Source organism: Kogia breviceps, chromosome 19 (genome assembly GCF_026419965.1).
Source record: "Kogia breviceps isolate mKogBre1 chromosome 19, mKogBre1 haplotype 1, whole genome shotgun sequence".
In the NCBI taxonomy this organism is placed as follows: Eukaryota; Metazoa; Chordata; class Mammalia; order Artiodactyla; family Physeteridae; genus Kogia; species Kogia breviceps.
In genome coordinates this window covers 35,145,542-35,167,417 of record NC_081328.1, presented here as the reverse complement: position 1 = coordinate 35,167,417, position 21,876 = coordinate 35,145,542, and the positions used below count along the sequence as shown (strand labels likewise).

Sequence of the window (21,876 nt, the reverse complement as noted above, 5' to 3'; positions counted from 1 at the left end):
AAAAAAAAAAAAAAAAAAAAAAATTGTTTCTCCCTTTTCCAGTTACATCCAGTATACATCCAGTTTCCAGTATACATCTGTGTGGGGCCGTATTTTCTTCATATACTTCAACCAAACAACATATCATAACAGATTGAATGCAGAAACAATATGAGGATTCATTTTATCTATTAAGCTAAACATTAGATAGGCAAAAATGTAAAACGATGCCACTTTTCTCACTACATTTTATTTGGAAAAATGTAGTTTTTTTCATAAAATATGTTATTTGCATTAACATGTAATGGGTTTATTATTTTACTTCTAAATTAATAAATACTTCTAAAAACTCCTCAAATTTAATTTCCAAAATGGTAAACATTGACAGATATAAGCCACAAAAACAAAAGCTCTTTGGGGGTCCTCCATAATTTTTAAGATTATAAAGAGGTCCTGAGACCAAAAATACTCAGAACCAGTGATTTGGGCAGTCATCAGATGGCTGCTAATATCCCCTGAAAGAGAGATGATGAGCTATTCTGAGCCTCGCCTCCCGGATGGAGGGGCACACACCATCACCTATGAAGTAGTTTTCTCAGAAATCAAACCTGAATTTGATTGAGCCTCTTGATCTAACTACAAATTTATAGAAAATACAGGGGACGAAGGAACATGACCCAGGGGGCTGAAATCAGCACAGTCCAGATGTGGAAAATCCAAATCATGCAGGATAAACAACATGGTTCCTTCAACAAATAAGTTGCAAGAAAAAATTAAAGAGAGATATAGGGGAATCTGTATATTAAAAGGAACTGATGAGACATATCAACCAGTGTATGGACCTTATTTGGATTCTGCTTTGATCCTTAAAAAAAAACAACAAAGAAAGACAAAAGGGAAATTTAAACTCTGTGGACATTTGATGGTATTAGAGAATGATTGTTAGATTTTTAGATAATGGTATTGTGTGTCTGTGTAAGAACCCTTATCTGAAGCCTTAAGCAAAGAAGGAGAACGTCTATGAGTATTGCAGAATAAGAAATATTTTTTTATAGGAATTAACACAATTGTGGGACAAGTTGGGGAAAAAAGTTCCAAAAAAAAAAAAAAAAAAAAGAATTAGAGAAAAGTCACCAGCCATCTTGTCACAGGTGAATGAGCTGGAACTTGCAAGAATTCAAAAGCAAGGTTTCCCTGGTGGTGCAGTGGTTAAAAATCCACCTGCCAGTGCAGGGGGCATGGGTTTGAGCTGTGGTCTGGGGAGATACCACATGCCACGGAGAAACTAAGCCCGAGTGCCACAACTACTGAGCCTGCGCTCTAGAGCCCATGAGCCACAACTACTGAAGCCCGCACACCTAGAGCCCGTGCTCTGCAACAAGAGAAGCCACCACAATGAGAAGCCTGCACACCACAACGAAGAGTAGACCCCGTTCGCCGCAACTAGAGAAAGCCCGTGTGCAACCACAAAGACCCAATGCAGCCAAAAATTTTTTTAAAAAAAATAAATAAAAATAAATAAATTTTTAAAAGAGAAAAGAATTCAGAAGCATCTGTCTTTCTGGAGTACAGCCACAAACAGAGTTGCTGGAGAGGTATATGAAAGCTTGTTCCTCATGGTTACCACTACTGAATTCTCAGAGAAAGTTCTGATAGTGAACCTGGGGTAGCTGGTCAGCAGGGCCAGTAGTTGGGAAGGAGTGCTGGACCCAGAGTCGAGGGAAAGAGGATCAAGTGGGTGGAACTTGCCAGTACCTGCAGTGCCTCTAAATGTCATGCAAATTTCTCTTGTGGCCACCACTAACCTGGCGTGACACAGAGAAGGGAATGCAAGGAAATGTGGTTCCAGCTCGGTTCATTTGAGTACAAAACTACCACATTACCCTTCAGAGATAGAATATTTACTGATGAAATGCTATAATGTCAAGATTTTCTTCAAAATGATTTGAGAAGTGAGGAAAATAGGTAAAGAAATAGATAAATCCGTTTTGTACAGGAGTAGAAGGTGGGTAATGGGTACAGTAAAATTCATTTTATTTTTCTCTTTATTTTTTGTATGTACTTGGATTTTTTTCTATAATTAAAAAGGTTTTTTTTTTTTAAGTGCCCCACTCACCCCTTGCATTTTTTTTCCCTTGGGTATTGTTCGCTTCATGGGTTTTATTTTATTCAATATGTTATAGTTAATTATAGCCATTGTTCTTGTTGAGGTATCAATTGTCCCAAATATGGCTGGTAGAAGACCCTAAACTGGCTTCTTTTTCTTTGGACATAACTGTGGTCTTCTTAGATAGCTTCCTTCCTTTCTGACACCACAGGATATTCCAGACTTGCTTTGAATTTTCCTTGCCCCAAAGCCAGAATCAGCCATTTCTCCAAGGGGCTCTGATTTCCTTTAGAAGGGAATACTGTATGTAAAACAAGATCCAGATGTTAGGTGTGCTCATGATTATTAGTGTACGACTGTCATTTCTTCTAGGTCCTTTCTTTTTAAAACATTTTTATTATAGTTGATTTACCATGTGTTAATTTCTGCTGTACAGCAAAGTGACTCAGTTGTACATATATATATTCTTTTTCATATTTTTTCATTATGGTTCATCATAGGATATTGAATATAGTTCCCTGTGCTATGCAGTAGCACCATGTTTTTTATCCATTCTCTATATAATAGTTTGCATCTGCTAATCCCAAACTCCCAGTCCTTCACTCCCCCACTCCCACTTCTCCCTTGGCAACCACAAGTCTGTTCTCTATGTCTGTGAGTCTGTTTCAATTTTATAGATATGTTCATTTGTGTCATATTTTAGATTCCACATATAAGTGATATCATATGGTATTCATCTTTCTCCTTCTGACTTACTTTGCTCAGTAATCTCCAGGTCCATCCATGTTGCTGCAAATGGTATTATTATTTTATTTTTTATGGCTGAGTAATATTCCAGTGTGTGTGTGTGTGTGTGTGCGCACACACACACACACACACACACCCCACATTTCTTTATCCATTCATCTGGCAATGGACATTTAGGCTGTTTCCAGGGGGTCTGGCTATTGTAAATAGTACTGCTATGGACATAGGGGTGCATGTATCTTCAAATTATAGTTTTGTTTGGGTATATGCCCAGGAGTGGAATTGCTGAATCATATAGTAGCTCTGTTTTTAGTTTCTCCATAGTGGCTGCACCAATTTACATTCTCAGCAGCAGTGTAGGAGAGTTCCCTTTCTCCACACCCTCTCCAACATTTATTATTTATAGACTTTATTTATTTATTTATTTATTTGCGGTACGCGGGCCTCTCACTGTTGTGGCCTCTCCCGTTGCGGAGCACAGGCTCCGGATGCGCAGGCTCAGCGGCCATGGCTCACGGGCCCAGCTGCTCCGCGGCACGTGGGATCTTCCCGGACCGGGGCACGAACCCGTATCCCCTGCATCGGCAGGCGGACTCTCAACCACTGCGCCACCAGGGAAGCCCATTTGTAGACTTTTTAATGGTGGCCATTCTGACTGGTGTGAGGTGGTACCTCATTGTAGTTTTGATTTGCATTTCTCTAATAATTAGCGATGATGAGCATCTTTTCATATGCCTCTTGGCCATCTGTATGTCTTCTCTGGAGAAATGTCTATTTAGGTCTTCTGCCCATTTTTGATTGAGTTGTTTGTTTTTTTGTTATTGAATTGTATGTTTGTATGTTTTGGAAATTAAACCCTTGTCAGTCACATCATTTGCAAATATTTTCTCCCAGTCCGTAGGTTGTCTTTTTGTTTTGTTTATGGTTTCCTTCGTTGTGCAAAAGCTTGTAAGTTTGATTAGGTTCCATTTGTTTATTTTTGCTTTTCTGTTGCCTTGGGAGACTGTTTTAGGTCCTTTCTAAAATGAGGGATGTTTAAGAAATTAAGAATGGATGTTGGATTTTATTAACTGCTTTTTAAATCACCTGTCAAGGACTTCCCTGGTGGCGCAGTGGTTAAGAATCTGCCTGTCAGTGCAGGGAACATGGGTTCTATCCCCGGTCAGGGAAGATTCCACATGCCTCGGAGCAACTAAGCCTGTGCGCCACAACTACTGAGCCTGTGCACCACAACTACTGAGCCTGTGCTCTAAAGCCCGCGAGCCACAACTACTGAAGCCCGTGTGCCTAGAGCCCGTGCTCTGCAACAAGAGAAGCCACCGCAATGAGAAGTTGGCGTGCAGCAACGAAGACCCAACGCAGCCAAAAATAAATAAATAAATTTATTTAAAAAAAAATCATCTGTCAATATAATCATATTGAGTTTTCTTCTGACCTGAATTTTCTCTTGGTGAAATTTATTAATAAATTGTGTGATTGTTGGGAGGCAGAGACCTCGAATAATATCCTTCTAACTGAGAAGGAACTTTGATACCGGAAAATGAAGCAGGCAACTCCATGAAGTGCAGTTATGAAGTTGATTGTGGGTAACTTACATATGGGCTGGATCTGGCATTTGATCCAGAGGCATTCAAAGCTGCACTCTGTGCTGCAGAAAAGGGTACAGGGGGATTTAAAGGGCCAAAGCTAAAAATAGAATCTGACTACCAGGGAGAATCATGTCCATATTGATGGGAACCGGGTTTTTTTCCGCCTCCCCTTGGGGCTCTCATGATCATTAACCATCTGCATCAGCAAAAGGTATCCTTCCAGGACTGAAAGGTTCGGGGGGAAAGTTGATAGGAAACTTACCTTGCTTGGGCACGTTCCTTGTGAGTAGGCTAAAGCTCAGTGACATGGAAAAGGGAGCAGGTAACAGTTCAAGGAGAAAAAAAACTGTAGAATACCAGAAAAGCCATTTACCTGGAGAATTTTTTTCTCCCCACTTCCGTTTTTACTCAGTGACATAATTCTTAGTTTTATTTCCTGACGGCAAAAGGACAAAAACCCAACCCTCAAAAAGGTCAAGACCACGTCCCTCTGTTGTCGGTGATTTGTTTCTTTTTGTTAGGTTGAAAACTGTGTAATGAATTTGATGATGCTGTCATTTTTTTAAAAAAAGAAAAGAAAAGAAAGGGGAGCGAGTAGGACTGTGGGCCTAAGATAAGCTGACAAAATGGAGTCCGAGTGGTTCAGCCACAGTATAGCACTGAGCCATCCTTGCTCTCCTAGAGAAAACTCCATTTGTTAGTGGTGAATCTTTCATTTAGGATACCACTGTACTCTATTTGCTAATATTTGTTTAGCATATTTACATCATTATTCATCTGTACTTACATTTGCATCGCTGTAAAACTTTAAAAAAAAAAAATATTTATTTGATTTATTTATTTGGTTGTGCCGGGTCTTAGTTGTGGCTCACTGGCTACTTAGTTGTGGCACGTGTGCTCCTTAGTTGAGGCTTGTCGGCTTCTTAGTTGTGGCATGTGAACTCTTGGTTGGGGCATGCACGTGGGACCAGGGATTGAACCTGGGCCCCCTGCATTGGGAGCGTGAGTCCTAACCACTGAGCCAACAGGGAAGTCCCTAAAACTGGTTTTTATAAATCGGTATTGAGTTACTTATGAAACATGGATTTGGGACTTTGTTGAGTGCATAGGCCTTTGACAACTTCCTCAAATTTTTTCACTTTTACAGATCTGTTTAGGTTATTTGTGGTTTTCTAGAAAGTCATCTCTTTCATCTAGCTATTCAAGATCTAGGCTTCTTGTGTCACTCATCTTCTATCTTCTTTCCCTTCTCTCCTCCCCTCTATTCTCAGTTCAGGGGACCAGGTTTAGCTGATCAATATCTCTGCTTCCCGATTCCTGGGAAGAAGTTCTGGCTGATCAGCCCAGCTCAGAGGTGTCCCCCCTTGGTCCAATCAGCCATGGCCAGGGGAGCATCATGTGGTACAACTAGGCTCATAGGTGTCACCTCTGTTGGCCAGGAGAAGAGTCTTAGAGCAGGGAGGTTATAAAGTAGGCAGATATCTCAAAAATCTTCTCCTCGGTGCTTAGATTTAGCGATTATTTCATTTCAGGTTTTTTTCTAATTGGCCACTTTCCATTTGCATTGTTATTAAGTTCTTGTTTCTGCTTTTCTTAGATTCATTTTGTTATCCATTTTCAAACTTCTTATTTGATTGTTTAATTTATTAATTTTTATGTCTTGTGATCAGAAATTTGTATTTAAAGCTTCAGATTTTCCACTCAGTATAGTTTTAGTGTGTTCTGCAGTTTTGTATGTAGTACCTTCATTAGCTTTATATTTTTGTTCTGATGTTGTCCTTGATTCAAACACTTGCTTTGGAAAACTTAAAAAAAAATTTTCCACATTGTTGGGAGAGGGGGCTTATTATGATAGGTTTCATTTTGATTGTACTTGTCAAAGTGTGGAGTGTATAATCTGAACGATTTCTACTTTATTATGGGTTTTTTTGTGTTCAAATAAATGGCCCATTTTTGTAAATGTTCTAAAAGCTCTTTAACAGAATATGAGTTCTATAATTTAGTTGCTCTATTGCTTTATATATTTTTGAGACTTGATCCGTTAAGGACTGAGACTTTAGAGTATTAGATGTGAGAATGTTAGAATCTATGACTATCTTTGTATTTGTAATCCTTCTCCTTCCATATCCTGCCATTCTTTGCTTTGTGTGCTTTAATGCTATTATTTAATGGATAAAGTTCATGAAACTCTACATCTGTTTTGTGGATCATGCACGTGATCATGATAACTGATCCTTTTGGTCCCACTTAATAATTTTTTGGCCTCAAATTCAACTGTGCCGACATTAATATCGCAAACCCTACTCTTTATTTCCCCTTGGGCTCTTTTGGCCTATTCTTTTTTTTTTTTTTTTTTTTTTTTTTTTTTTTTAAGGTTTTATTTTTCTTTTTATTTAATTTCATTGGCCTATTCTTTTATTTGTGATTTTTTATTGAGTCTCTCTGTTGCAAATTGATTCTTTACTCTTCTATTTAACAGAAATCAATCTTGCTAAGTAGTGTAAGATACAGGTTTAACTGACATTTTGCCTCCAGTTACTGTTCCCGTCTATATTACACAATCAAGTCTTTTTTGTTTACATAAGCAAGAAAAATGACTTTAGCAGCCTTTGCTCTTTTGTATCCCAACAGATGTCTGTGGATCCTCAAGATGTCGGTCTTACTCTTGGCCCTGAGCGTTGTGTTATTTATGTTCAGAAGTGTGTACCTTTATACAGAGTCCAGTAACCGCAAACCACAGCTCCCTCACCCTACTCTGGCTGCCGGGGGGCTGAAGCTTCTACCTGAGGAACATGTCAGGAGCCTCTTTACCTATGATGGAATCTGGTGAGATAGCAAGTTATTCCACCTTGGTCTGACCTCTCCTTCCTGTGGCTCACAGTGTCCTGTTGTGCCCACTTTACAACCAGTTCTCTACCTTCCTGCACCTGTGATGATTGCGAACGTGATTCCAAACCACGGAACCAGGAAAGGGCTTGGTCTGCAGGGCACGGACTCTGTTCCCAACGAAGTCCCTTATGATTTTGAAGGGCCTGTTTAACCCAAACTACAGGAAAGATGTTGCCTTTCTGTCCCTCTGGCCTCCTCTTCTGGTTGGGGGTGCTGAGATGCCACTGACATTCCTGCGACTCTCAAGTTTAAAGAAGCTTGGGGAATTCCCTGGCCGTCCAGTGGTTAGGGCCGTGAACTTTCACTGCCAGGCCTGGGCTCGATCCCTGTTCGGGGAACTAGAATCACACAAGCCGCGCACGCGCAGTGTGGCAGAAGTTTGGTGCAGGAGATGACTCAAGAGAGGGGGCCTTTTTTTTTTTTTTTTTTTGGATTATGAAATGTACTTTTTATTATTTTATTGGAGTCTAGTTGATTTACAATGTTGTGTTAGTTTCAGGTGTTCAGCAAAGTGATTCAGTTATATACAGAATATTGTGTAGAGTTCCCTGTGCCATACAGTAGGTCCTTGTTGGTTATCTATTTTATCTATAGTAGTGTGTCGATGTTAATCCCAAGCTCCTAATTTATCCCTTCTCCCCACCTTTCCCCTTTGGTAACCATAAGTTGGTTTTGAGAGGGGGGCCTTCTTGCCCTTTCCCCTTCCTTCGCCTCCCTGTGTCTTTGGGAACAGCCACTGCTGGCATTCTAGAGTCCCAACCCAACCCGGACGGTGGCTATGGGAAGGGAGAGTCTGAGGGGAGCAACACACTCAGTTAGGCTTCAGGCCCCGCCTTACCCACCAGCCCACCCACCCAATTCGTGATCTCAGTCTTCGTCTTGTTCTAGGCTCTTCCCGAAAAACCAGTGCAAATGTGAAGCCTCGGAACATCAGGGAAGATATAACTTTGAGGATGCTTATGGCCAGAGTGAACTCCCTGCGGTGAAAGTGAGGAGACAGGCTGAATTTGAACACTTTCAGAGGAGGTAACGCAGACTATGAGGGCTCTTGGGCCCTGAGGTGGAACAGAGGCTCTCCCTACCGTCTCCTGAGGGTGTGGGTCCAGGCAGAGAAGGAAGGCACTCCCGCTCTTGCAGGGTCCCTGGTAGGAACTATTAGGAATAAACCAAGTAAAGAGAACTGAGGGAATAGTCCCTCAATAAAGATTTATAAAACGTGGGAATTCCCTGGCAGTCTAGTGTTAGTACTTGGCGCTCTCATTGCCAGGGGCCTGGGTTTGATCCCTGGCTGGGGAGCTAAGAGCCTGCAAGCCGTGCTGCCGCGTGGCAAAACCAAACCAAAACAAAACAAAAACCTCACCACACTTGGCATGTCTCAAGCATTGCACAATAAAGAAAGAGCCAAGGAATGAAGAGACTTTGAAACGTCAGTGCGGTGTTGGTGGCACAGTCTCCACGCACCCAGGCCATCAGAGCACGTACCTTTAGAGTCTCACCATGTTGCATTATCTTATTGATTTATATGTTAAGAATGTACTGTCCCTCTGCTATGTGCGAAGCCCGAAGTTAAACCTTCAGGGTGTATCAGCCAGGATTGTCAGTTGAAAAGAGCAGAGATGGATTGTGTCTGGCTCATATCAAGAGGGAATTTGTAGGAAGGATGTTGGCACTTCTGCCAAATCCATAGGTGGCAGGATGGCCAGGGTGAGAAATCAAGAACCAGGGGAGCACGGAATGGCTGAGCAGGTCTTTTCCCTTTTTCTTCCCTCCCAGCAATCATTTATGAGTTTCAGTGGAAAGCGTGCTGTAATGAATAATAGCATTGTGATTAAGGACTTGAACTCTGGAGCAGGCTGGATGGCAAGTTACTTAGCCTCATGGTACTTCAGTATCTTCATATGAAAAACTGTAACAGAGATACCTCCTTCATAGGTTTATTGCAAGGAACACTGTGTTAACATACAAAAGGCTAGTAACTCATAAAGGGCCTGACATATAGAAGCACTGCAAAAATATTACCTGCTGTCATTGTTGTGGTTTATTATTAATATGATCATTCTTATAGTTCTTCACAGGCAATACGTAATACATTAAGAGGGACTTCCCTGGTGGTCCAGCGGTTAAGACTCTGCGCTTCCACTGCAGGGGGTGCAAGTTCAATCCCTGATTGGGGAACTAAGATCCCGCATGCTGTGCAGTGCGGCCAAAAAAAAAGAAAAAGAAAAAGAAAAGAAATACATAAATCACCTAAATAGTAGATCATTATAAGTGCTATGTGGAGAGGTAAATTAAAATAGTGTGGTTGAGGGCATAAAATTTAATGGGACCATGAAAGAAGGTGACCTTGAACTCTGATTTGTTTATCAAACAGGAAGTCTCCCACAATCCCCCATCCCAGAAGAGCATCCTAGAAGGAAGAGTTAACACAGGGCCCAAAGCCAGAATGGGCCTCTCTTGATGGCTGCATGACATGAAAGCAGGCCATAGCCATTGCTGCCTAGTGCATCAGCTGCAGGCTGGCGGTACGAGTCCAGAGGGGCCAGTGGTGACGGCCCTGGTAAACCAGCAGGAGGAGTATGCATTTTGCTTTCTGGGTGACGCAAAGAATTGAACAGATTTAAAAAGTGGCAAGTTATTCTATGAGATACTTTCATATATAAAACATCACTCTGGCTTTTCTCTGGAGGATAACCTGGAGGGAAGGCAAAGGGAAGGCAGGGAGACCTGTTGAGTAGCTGGGGGGGAGGTAAACTTTCCTTCTACTGCCGCGACAGATGTTGTCTGTGCGTCTTTGATGAACGGTCCCTAGGCCACTGCCTTACTGCTCAGTTGACTGAGCCTAAGTCTTGAATTAAGGAAGGGAAAGGGACAGTCAGGCCCCTCGAGGTTTGGTTGGGGGAATCAGTCACTACCCCAGACTCCAGACAAATGCAAGACTCCCCAGAAGAGGGAAGGGCGGCAGGAGGGAGTGCTGGAGATCAGGAAGCCAGTGCCGGCGATCCTGGCGGGGGCGTGAGCCCTGGCCCCACGTGGCTGTGCAAGGAGCGTGGGGCTCAGTGGCTAACAGTGCGGCCAAGGAACAGACTGGCCGCATCCTCCAGGTCTCAGCTAGGCGACCCTGGGCAAGCAGCTTAACCTCCTCTGTGCTGTGGGGATGATAATCGTCCCTCAGGTTGGCGTTGAGTAAGTGGATCCATGGAAGGCCTTTCTAGCCTCAGTGAAGTTAAAGGCTGGTAGAGGAGGTAAGAAAAATATATAGATAGACAGATGATACGATAAGCTCTCACACCAAGCAGAACCTGTGCCCTGGCCCTGTGCCCCTGTAACACGGTCTGCCTGCTTCCTGCCAGGATGGTTCCCACCGTTTGCCTCCTGGTCTCCCTTTGCCACTGTCTGTGAGGTCCCGGTGTTCGGGGACTTGAGGTGCTTGGCACAGAGTAGGGCTAACAGGCATCTGTAGAATAAGTGGATGGTGGGAGGGGCAACGCGGGGGCACGTTTATGAGGGAAGATGGCTCTGTCTGTGTCCCGGGTGGCACAGGGCTGCAGAGGGAGAGAAGTCACGCCGTCCCCAGCAGGGAGTGCCTCAGGTGTGCACCTGGCAGGAAGTGCACGGTGGCGGAAGGGAGGGCAGGGAGGAAGCTTTGAAGAGATTGGAGCAGGTGGGCTGGGAGGCAGGGAGGGATAAGAGGAGGTACCAGCTGGGAGTGGGGACTGGTCTGGAGGGAGCTGGACAGAAGGAATTACAAGAAGGAACAGATTCCAAACTGGGAAGGCCAAGGACTGGCCATGATCTCACTTGCCCCCTCCTTCACCTGTTGGAAATGCCCAGCTCTCTTGGGATTATACCTGGCAATCCGGGTATGAACAAAAACAGAGTCCAGTAATGGTAACTGACATGAATTGGGTCTCAGGCCATTAAGGAGGTAGCTGGGCTGGGAGACTCGTGGCACTGAGTAAGGCTCTGAGTTAGGTATAAAGATCAATCTGATCTAGACAACACCTCTCAATGAGCTTACAGTATAATAGAGGGATACAGAGTGTGCTCTCCCGCCAGGGTCAAGTGGCCACTCTCCTCATTACAGCTTCCCTGAGCCACCATCATCACAGAGCACACGGGCAGTCTCTGGCCCAGGGAGTGTTTTCAGCAAATTGCATGGAACTCAAGAGTTCAATCCCAACTCAATGTTATAATAGCAGTCAGAGGGAGGGATGTGGTAGGTGTTAAGAGGGAGAGCAGCATCTAGCTTTGAGAACTGAAAAACGAACACTCAGGAAAAAGGTGACATTCAGAGCTGGCCTGACTTCTGTTACTGAACAGATGACTTTGTATTCTAGCTTTTGGAGTCTGGCTCTGGGTTCTCACCCTTCCAGGAAAGGGACTTTATTGATCTCTTTGTCCTCAGTTTAGCATGGGGCCGGGCAAGTCAAGAAATGAATGAATAAGAGGCATGGGGTGATGTGTGACTCTGGACAGAGCTCTGGGTGTGATTTACTTCCCGAGGGAAGAGAAGCAGTTTGGAGGATGAAACTTCAGGCATTAAAAAGGAATGAAGTAGGATCCCGCTGAGCCTTTAGAAGGTGAAGTAGATCTGCACCTTTCTGCATCAAGGTGCAGAAAGTTTGTACAGTGTATTAGTTTGTGTTTTTAGAAGAGGGGTGGACATTTGTGTGGTTGTGTGCGTGTGTGGAGGTGTATTTGTGTATGCTGGGGGGAGAAGTATGAACAGTGGTGGTAAATGTTTAGCAATGGGCTTTTGAGAGTGGCTTGTAGTGTTTGCCAATTTCTGTGGTTTAATAATCACACTATGGCTGATTTCAAGCTACAGACAAGGTATCAGTGAATTCCAGTTATAAAATACCTCCCCCATACAGATACGATAGATGAAAATAACCTCAAGAGCAGAATAATAGGAAAATGTAGTAAAATAATTTGGAAGTGGAGAGTTTTGAGTATTTATTACCTGTGTTCCCATTGTATTTAATTTTAAATGTATATAATTTAATTTTTATTACTGGCTGTGTTTAAAAGCTGGCTTCCAAAGTTCCTGCAAATTCAACAATTGACTCTCCTGTGTCAGTACAACCAGATCTCACACACCACTATTATACATGAATATCAATGGCTGTGTGTCCCTTGGTGACAGGCAAGTGAGTAAGCAAGATTTTGCCTTACAAGCCCCTTTCACACAAAGTGTCCAAGCTTTCCAGGGGACAGCGGGCTGGGCCAAGTCATTGAGGCACCTGCTTTCAGTGGCTGATACGCTGGCCACCAATTTAGGGGTATCCAAGAGGCTCGACTCTGGGAAATTTATCTGCTAGTCAGTCCCCCATGCTCAGGAAGGAAGATCCTGCTTGGGGCTAATGGTGTCTTTCTCCTCACCTCAATCCTTCAACGGCTCAAGATCTTCACATTTTCCCCTGCAGTCTGAGGGATGCCCCCCACTCCCCAGTTGTAATTACACTCTGGATAAACTACACTCATATGCACAAATTCCATCTGCCGGCTCACTCTGTTCTTTTGCACACCGCTGACAGTCCAGTGGCTTCTTGCTGGTATGGGGCAGGTCTGGAACTTGTGGGATGGGTAGGACTCAGACCTGGGTTTTTATCTGGCAATACAGGTGTAAACCAAGCTATCAGAGCTTGGGTACCGCATCCCAGTAGATATCAGCTGAGCGGGACCAGACTGCTCTCAGGCCAGGAGTCTGGACACAGACACTCTTGGAGCCTAACGATGTCCCTGCCCAGATCCTCCTAGCGCTGTTCTTAGCAAAACACATCAGTCAACAAGGATTGTTTCCACATTCTCTGTTTCACACACTCTCTTCCTCTGAGTTTCGTTTGGCATCTTCAGGCTAGAAACCTGCCTGTCTCAGCTCAGCAAGTACAAACTTGATTGGCCTAGATCAGTGGCTCCCAAAAGTTTTTCTGTCCCAGCACACCTGGGGGGATAGGGCACTCTACAACTTCTTGGTAACAGCAAGTAGAGATTCTTCTGGGGGTGATGGGGGGCCTGGGCAGTAAAAGGGATGTTATTCCACACTAATTTTTATACTGTTACACACAAAGATGAACACACATAATCACACAGATATTTATGTGTTTATATATATATCCATATAAACATATACTGCTGATGTTTTGTGTATATATATATATATATTTATATATAAATTTATTTAGTTAGTTTTTGGCTGCGTTGGGTCTTTGTTGTTGCACACGGGCTTTCTCTGGTTGCGGCGAGTGGGAGCTACTCTTTGCTGCGGTGCGCAGGCGTCTGTCTCACTGTGGTGGCTTTTCTTGTAGCAGAGCACGGGCTCTAGGCTCACGAGCTTCAGTAGTTGCAGCACGCAGGCTCAGTAGTTGTGGCGCATGGGCTTAGTTGCTCTGCGGCATGTGGGATCTTCCCGGACCAGGGCTCGAACCCGTGTCCCCTGAATTGGCAGGCGAATTCTTAACCTTTGCGCCACCAGGGAAGTACCTTGTGTGTGTATTTTTAATGTAATTGGTACCATAAGAACAAATGACTCTGAAATTTGCTTTCATTCAATGATTTTCTTCGTTTTATTATTTTAAAAAATATTTATTTATTTATTTATTGGGTTGCGTCGGGTCTTAGTTGCAGCAGGCGGGCTCCTTAGTTGTAGCATGTGAACTCTTAGTTGTGGCATGCATGTGGGATCTAGTTCTCTGACCAAGGATCGAACCCAGGCCCCCTGCATTGGGAGCGCGGAGTCTTAACCACGGCGCCACCGGGGAAGTCCCTTTTTTTTTTTTTTTTTTTTCCATTTTAAACAAGAAGTTTATTTAAACAACAAGGTGTTTGACTTGAAGAGAAAAACTATCCAGGACGCATTTCTTTTCGAGGAATTTATACCTCCTTAAATACAGAGTCCTTTACCTGTAACAGTTACGGGCAGGAGGGTTATAAAATTGTCCTTGGTTTTACAAAGATAAATGAAAAACATTAAAATTCTCCAATAGAACAAGGTATGCAAGGATTTTTTAATCTTGTTATTCTTGTGTTAAACAGTGAGAGCAAAATAACTTACTGAATATGAAGACAAGAGCTGAGTGAACCTGTTGCTAATGGAGAAGGGGGTATATTCTCATAACCAGTGTTTCCCCATCCCATCTCCATTTGATGCCAATCAAAACATACCACTGGCTATTTAGTTTTAAAACATGCAACACGTGGGAATTCCCTGGCAGTCCAGTGGTTAAGACCCCAAGTTTCCACTGCCTTGGCCCGGGTTCCATCTCTGGTAGGAGCACTGTGCGGCCAGAAAGCAAGCAAGCAATATGTTTGTGCACATACACTTGTCACACACACCAGGAATGGGGAAGGGGAAAATGAAAAAACAGAGAAAACGATACTGTAGTGGTCAGGATGTGGCAGAACCAAATTGTGGTCTTCTGAGAATGTCTCCTTGGTCTGGAGGAACAAAGTAGCAGGTTCTCTTTTTAGTGGACACCTCCTGTCTGCTGCTGGGACACATCAGAGGTTTCTCCAGCCTCCATTTCCAACTGTGTGGGTGTGTCTTTCTCATTGATTGGCTGCTCAACAAATTGGAATCGGATCTGCCTCGTGGACAAACCCTGCTGGTCACGTAGGCTTGCGTCCACTTGCTAAGTGGTGTGTGCCTCTTCATCTGAAACTGCGCGGAGGAATCATCCTACCCCGCCCCCTTCAGATCACGTGATAACCATTCTCAGTCTTGACTCCTCCCTTGGGTTCTTTGTCCGTCATCCGAGCGCCGGAGTCTCCTCAGCTGCCATTTCGCAAAAGAGGTACCGGGTCCGCACCAAATGAGCACACAAGCAACACCAGGAGCCTCAATTTTTTTTTTTTTTTTTCTTTGCGGTACGCGGGCCTCTCACTGTTGTGGCCTCTCCCGTTGCGGAGCACAGGCTCCGGACGCACAGGCTCAGCGGCCATGGCTCACGGGCCCAGCCGCTCCGCGGCACGTGGGATCTTCCCGGACCGGGGCACGAACCCGCGTCCCCTGCATCGGCAGGCGGACTCTCAACCACTGCGCCACCAGGGAAGCCCAGGAGCCTCAATGATATATATATATATATTTTTTTTGCGGTACGCAGGCCTCTCACCGCTGTGGCCTCTCCCGCCGCGGAGCACAGGCTCCGGACGCGCAGGCCCAGCGGCCACAGCCCACGGGCCCAGCCGCTCCACGGCATGTGGGATCCTCCCGGACCGGGGCTTGAACCCATGTCCCCTGCATCGGCAGACGGACCCCCAACCACTGCGCCACCAGGGAAGCCCTCAATGATATATTTTTAAGAGCGGTCTATACATCCAGCTCATTCCTTTTAATTGCTATACAGCTATGAATATGAATGCAATGAATTTTATTAAGCCATTCCCCTATTGAAAGATATTCGTAGTTTTGCAAAATTTTCTTTATTACATGTACATAATTTATAATAATATTACATTATACTTACGTTCTTTCCTTCATTTATTAAGATGTGTATAAGGATGTTCACTTCAGGCAATGCTGGAACAAACCTCCTTATGCATGTCCTTCTGTTGACACCCACAAGTTTCTCCCCTTACCTAGCATCTGAATTGCTCAGTCATAAGATATGCTTATTTCTGCTTTTAATAAATATGGCCAGATTGCGTTCAAGAGGACCAATATTAATTCACACTTTCGTGAAGAGTCAGTAAGTGTAGTACCTTATTTACATACTCTCTACCTAATCAACACTCGCTATCATAAAATTTTAAAACTTCAAGGAAAAGGTATCATTGTTTTTAAGGTTGCGTTTCCCTGATTAATATTGCAGCTGAGCATGTTTCATATATTTATTAGCCATTTGTATTTCATTTCCTCTTCTGTTAATTGCCTATTTCTGTACCTTTCCATTTACAAATTTTGTCTTTTTCATGTTCCTGTAAATACTTCAGTAGTCTAATCTTTCTTCCAGGTAATCTAAATGATTTCCATTGTTAAGCGGATCCCTGAAGCCTACCTATCAACCGTATTACCTTAGTCCCTCAGACAGTCAGTATCACTGGATTGTGTTATGTCTTTGACTGAAGGTTGCTACAACAGCAAAGCCACCTGGAAATGGTCACTGTGTTGCTCTAAAAATATTGAGACAACATCCACTCCTAGATAAAGTTTTACATATTTTATTTGTTCAGTCAGTGACAAGAAAAGTTTTACCACCGTTCAGGCATTGGTCTGCTTTGTCCTTTGTCCAGCGTATTGATTGTCAATTACTTTGTACCTTGGCTACCAAGAAGTTCAGATGTGTCTTGGTGTTTAGCAAGTGCTGCTGGGTTGGCCGATATGGTCTGATTATTTTGTTTCTTTTTCGCTGGTTGTGATTTTTTTTTTCTTTTTTTTTTTTGCGGTACGCGGGCCTCTCACTGTTGTGGCCTCTCCCGTTGCGGAGCACAGGCTCCGGACGCGCAGGCTCAGCGGCCATGGCTCACGGGCCCAGCCGCTCCGCGGCATGTGGGATCTTCCCGGACCGGGGCATGAACTCGCGTCCCCTGCATCGGCAGGCGGACTCTCAACCACTGCGCCACCAGGGAAGCCCGCTGGATGTGATTTTGATTTTTGAATGTGCTTTGCTGTAATCTGCTTCAATTCCTTCGTGGAATTAGAGGCTGGAGGCAGGGGCAGGAATAAAGGAGGAGAGAAAATGGAGGGCAGATCCGGCCAATCTACTTTCAGTTTCTCACCATTGGCAGCACAAAGCTCTGGGTCCAGGCATCACTTTAAGAACTAACTAGGGACAGGCGTCAAAGCAGCTGCCAATGGTTTTGTTTCTCTGCAGAGAAGGGCTGCCTCGCCCACCGCCCCTGCTGGCTCGGCCCAACCTGCCCTTCGGGTACCCTGTCCACGGGGTGGACGTGATGCCCCTGCACACGGTTCCCATCCCAGGTAGGTACATCTCCGTTCAGAAAAGACCCGAGCAACTTTCTTTTTTTTTTTTTGCGGTATGCGGGCCTCTCACTGTTGTGGCCTCTCCCGCTGCGGAGCACAGGCTCCGGACGCGCAGGCCCAGCGGCCACGGCTCACGGGCTTAGTCGCTCCGCGGCATGTGGGATCCTCCCGGACCAGGGCACGAACCCGTGTCTCCTGCATCGGCAGGCGGACCCTCAACCACTGCGCCACCAGGGAAGCCCCCGAGCAACTTTCTTATTCCTACTTAAGCAAAAGGAGAAAGCAGAAGAGAACAGTCATTCATTGGGTACCTGCTGTGTACCCAGCACAGTGAAGCTTGACATGGTTTCATTTAATGAAATGAAACCATTTCATTAGCCTCACTCTTTCCACCACTGGAAGTCGCCCTTAGTAGCTGTGACCTCCCTGGGTATCCGAGATAACATAGAAGAGGACAGAAATCTATGTGCATTGAGGAATCTTGGGTCATAATTGGCTTTTTGGTGGCCTCCAGCATCATGGGAGCAGGCAAAGCATGAGCCCATCTCCAGGGAGTGCATATGGCAAAGGATATTTATGCCAGTTAAAACTCCCCTCTGCGAGGGAATTTTACACACTCTTTTAGTTCAGCATCACATCCCTGTGAGGTAAATATTATTTTGCCAACTTCACAGAGTTATCTAAGGCCACATAAGAAGACTATGTCTGAATTAGAGCTTGAATTGATCATATTTTAAGAACAGAGATAGATTCTAAAATAAAATCATTTGGGATGAATTGCTAGTGTTTTTGAATAGTCATTTAAAAAATGATTTGCCACTTTGGGTAGTTCTTTTTTTATTGTGGTAAAACATACATAACATAAAATTTATCATTTTAACCATTTTTAAGTGTCTAGTTCTGTGGCATTAAGTACATTCACATTGTTCTGCAACCATCACCAGCAACCATCTCTAGAACTTTTTCATCTTTCCAACTGAAACTCTGCACCCATTTAACAGTAACTCCCTGGCAACCACCGTTCTATTTTCTGTCTCTATGAATTTGACTATTCCAGGAAACTCATATAAGGATGATTCATTATTTATTTATTGCTTCCTTCCCTTCAGTAACAGAGATACCTGGAAGGGACTGGATTGATTCACAGCACCCATCCAAAACTGAGGGTGATCATTGGAGGCTTTAGAACTGCTGGAATTTGAGAAGGACCATGAGACACCATCTAATAGAGCCCCGGGGAGAGGGGAGTGGTCAGCAAAACTCCCTGGATAGGTGACACTTAAAGGGACTCTGGAGGGACGTGTAGGAGTCAGCCAGGAATGTGAGAGCATCAGGGAGTCCTTGGCATCCTCTCAAATGGTGTTTTTTGTCCTTTTTCCTGTGTTCTCCAGGTCTCCAGTTTGAAGGACCAGATGCTCCCATCTATGAGGCAAGAGTTCCCTTCCCAGCTCCCTTTTGCACTTGACATTGTGTCCTTGGCTCACTGCCTGTGCCCTCTTCCCCCCATGGTAGCTGGTTTCAGATTTTGACAGAGTCTCTATCCTGATTAGATATTAGATGTGAGTCCATGGTGGGGAGAGGGGGAAGGGTGCCTGTAGAAGTCATGAATTTTCCAGCCATGGGGTAGCTGGAGTTCCAGGGAGGACTTCCAGAGGACTGGGCCACCAAGGGTCCTGCTGCCTTCAGCTACAAGAGGAAGCTGCCACCACAGCCGGGCTGTGTTACCTCTGTTCGGGTCAGCACCAGCAAGGTGGATGCTTTTGGCCTGCCCTTCTTTCCCATTTAAGATAGCTCCAAATCAAGGTCTACGCAAGTATGTCTAAGGGGTAGGATGTAAATCACAATCAGAACCCTAACTGAAAAGGAGTCTGGGAAATACCATTTTTAGTTTTTCCCCTTCTGCATGCCACACGAGGCTGTAATGGGTGGTGACTGAGCAAAGCTGCTCTGTCCTCCAGAGGGCGCCTCTGACCACCTCCCCCCCAACTACCTGCACCGCCGCTGCCCCCTACGCCTTTGTCACTCTGTCTCACCTTCTTTTGTGTGTGTGTGTGTTACCTTCTTCATGGCACTTATCATACCTGAATTACTTTATATGTGTCATGATATGCTAATTGCCGCTGTTCCTCACTAGACTATAAGCTTCTTGAAGGCAGGGAGTCTGTCTAATTCACTACTCTTTTCCCAGTGCCTGTAGTTTGGATCTCAGAAAGTATCTCTCGAATGACTAAAGTGTTTTCAGCAGGAATGATGTAGTCTAAGTTACTTTTCCGAAAGATCACTGGCTGTTGCAGCACACAAGAAGGCAAAGGAAGAGAGTAGCAGTGGGGGTGGAGAGAAGCAGACAGATTCTAGCTACATGTTGAAGGTGGACCGGGCAGGACTCTCATGGATTGGCTATAGGCGTGGGGGAAAGAGCAGGACAAGAATGACTTCATTTGGGAACTGGAACAGCTGAGTGGGTGGAGGTACCATTCGCAAGGCAAGGAGAGCCAGGGACAACGGGGTGGAAAACAGGTTTGTCGAGAAAAAAACATAGTTCAGTTTTGAAGATATCAGTTTGAGCTGCTTGTGAAACTTCCTAGCAGAGCAACGAACGAGGCAGCTGGATCTCAGAAAGATAGGAGCTGAAGATGTACTTTAAATATATATATTTTATTTATTTATTTATTTATTTAATTTTGGCTGCGTTGGGTCTTCATTGCTGCACGCGGGCTTTCTCTAGTTGCGGCGAGTGGGGGCTACTCTTCATTGCGGTGCGCGGGCATCTCATTGCGGTGGCTTCCCTTGTTTCAGAGCATGGGCTCTAGGCGCGCGGGCTTCAGTAGTTGTGGCGCGTGGGCTCAGTAGTTGTGGCTCACAGACTCTAGAGCACAGGCTCAGTAGTTGTGGCGCACGGGCTTAGTTGCTCCACGGCATGTGGGATCTTTCAGACCAGGGATCGAATCCTTGTCCTCTGCATTGGCAGGCGTATTCTTAACCACTGCACCAGAGGGAAGTCCCTGAAGATGTACATTTTTAAACCATCAGCATATGAACAGTATTTAAAGCTGCTGCCTCCTCTAGTGAGAAGGTATAGATTAAGAAGGAAAGAGGACACAGAACCAAACCCTGAAAAACTCTTTGGAGGTCAGATAGACAAGGAGGAGTCGGCAAATGGAATTCAAAAGGAGCAGCCATGGGAATTCCCTGGTGATGCTGTGGTTAAGAATCTGCCTGCCAATGGGACTTCCCTGGTGACACAGTGGTTGGGAATCCACCTGCCAATGCAGGGGACACAGGTTCGAGCCCTGGTCCGGGAAGATCCCACATGCTGAGGAGCAACTAAGCCCGTGCGCCACAACTACTGAGTCTGCGCTCTAGACCCCGCATACCACAACTACTGAGCCTGCGTGCCTAGAGCCCGTGCTCTGCAACAAGAGAAGCCACCACAATGAGAAGCCCACGCACCATAATGAAGAGTAGCCCCCGCTCGCTGCAACTAGAGAAAGCCCGCGCGCAGCAACGAAGACCCAACGCAGCCAAAAATAAGTTAAAAAAAAAAAAAAGAATCTGCCTGCCAATGCAGGGGACACAGGTTCAATCCCTGGTCTGGGAAGATCCCACATGCTGCAGAGCAACTAAGCCTGTGCAGCACAACTACTGAGCCCGCGTGCCGCAACTACTGAAGCCTGCACACCTAGAGCCCATGCTCAGCAACAAGAGCAGCCACTGAAATGAGAAATGAGAAGCCAGCGCGCTGCAACAAAGAGTAGCCCCCGCTCGCCACAACTAGAGAAAGCCCGCGCGCAGCAACGAAGACCCAATGCAGCCATAAATAAATACATTTAAAAATAAATAAATAAATAAAAATGAATAAATATATATATGAGCAGCTGGGGTCGGAAGGGGTAGGAAGAAATCTTTAAGAATGGTATCCTGCAAGGCAAGAGTTAAGAATGCTTCAGAAATGGCCCTTGAACACACCAGGTCCTAGGACTTGATTCTTCTTTACTGGGGCTGGGGCAGCAACCACAGAGCCAGACCCTAGGTTTCAGGGGCACCCGTGATCCTTCTCCTCTTGTGTTTATGTGCTCTGCTCTCTGCTGGCCATTCTGGGTATGTGCTGTTCTTAGCATTTCGTCTTTCTATCTCATCCACCCTAGGTCACCCTGACAGCTTCTCTGGGGACACTGAACACCCTTGCTGACATCCCAGACAGTGTGGTGCAGGGCAGAGGCCAGAAGCAGCTGAACATTTCGACCAGTAACCAGAAGCTTTTGAATTTCATACTCCAGCACGTGACATACACAAGCACAGAGTATCAGCGCTACAGGGTGGATGTAGGTGAGAGGCTGTCCTTGGATGCTTAGGGACCTGTCCAAAATGCTTAGGGACCTAGAAAAACACCATCAGGCCCTCAAAGTCTTCCTCCTCCAGGAAGCCTGCCACTCTGGCTCCTGTTTCTAACTCTAAACACCTAACTTCCCAATTACTGTACCCAGTGCTATCCCCCACGTTGCCATTGACCATACAGAGTGACTCGAAGGAAAGGACAGGCAAAATGCCTGCTCGGCTCTCCATGAAGACAGGTCATTCATGCTGTGTCCCTAGAAACCATCCAGTTCTGTTCCTCATTCTCAGTAGCAAGCAAACCTGAAGAT

At 45.0% G+C, this 21,876-nt stretch overlaps 1 protein-coding gene and 1 pseudogene across 1 annotated transcript in view; one reads left to right on the top strand and one right to left on the bottom strand.

Annotated features, from left to right (window-relative positions):
- The window catches only part of B4GALNT2 (beta-1,4-N-acetyl-galactosaminyltransferase 2 (SID blood group)), a 55,817-nt gene that overhangs the window by 15,974 nt on the left and 17,967 nt on the right, over positions 1 to 21,876 (top strand). The window contains exons 2-6 of the mRNA XM_059047100.2: positions 7,054 to 7,248; positions 8,200 to 8,337; positions 17,124 to 17,230; positions 18,625 to 18,662; positions 21,379 to 21,559. Coding sequence (XP_058903083.2) covers positions 7,054 to 7,248; positions 8,200 to 8,337; positions 17,124 to 17,230; positions 18,625 to 18,662; positions 21,379 to 21,559 — 659 coding nt within the window. The remainder of the gene's footprint in view (positions 1 to 7,053; positions 7,249 to 8,199; positions 8,338 to 17,123; positions 17,231 to 18,624; positions 18,663 to 21,378; positions 21,560 to 21,876) is intronic.
- LOC131746143 (small ubiquitin-related modifier 2 pseudogene) lies at positions 14,778 to 15,113 on the bottom strand (annotated as a pseudogene).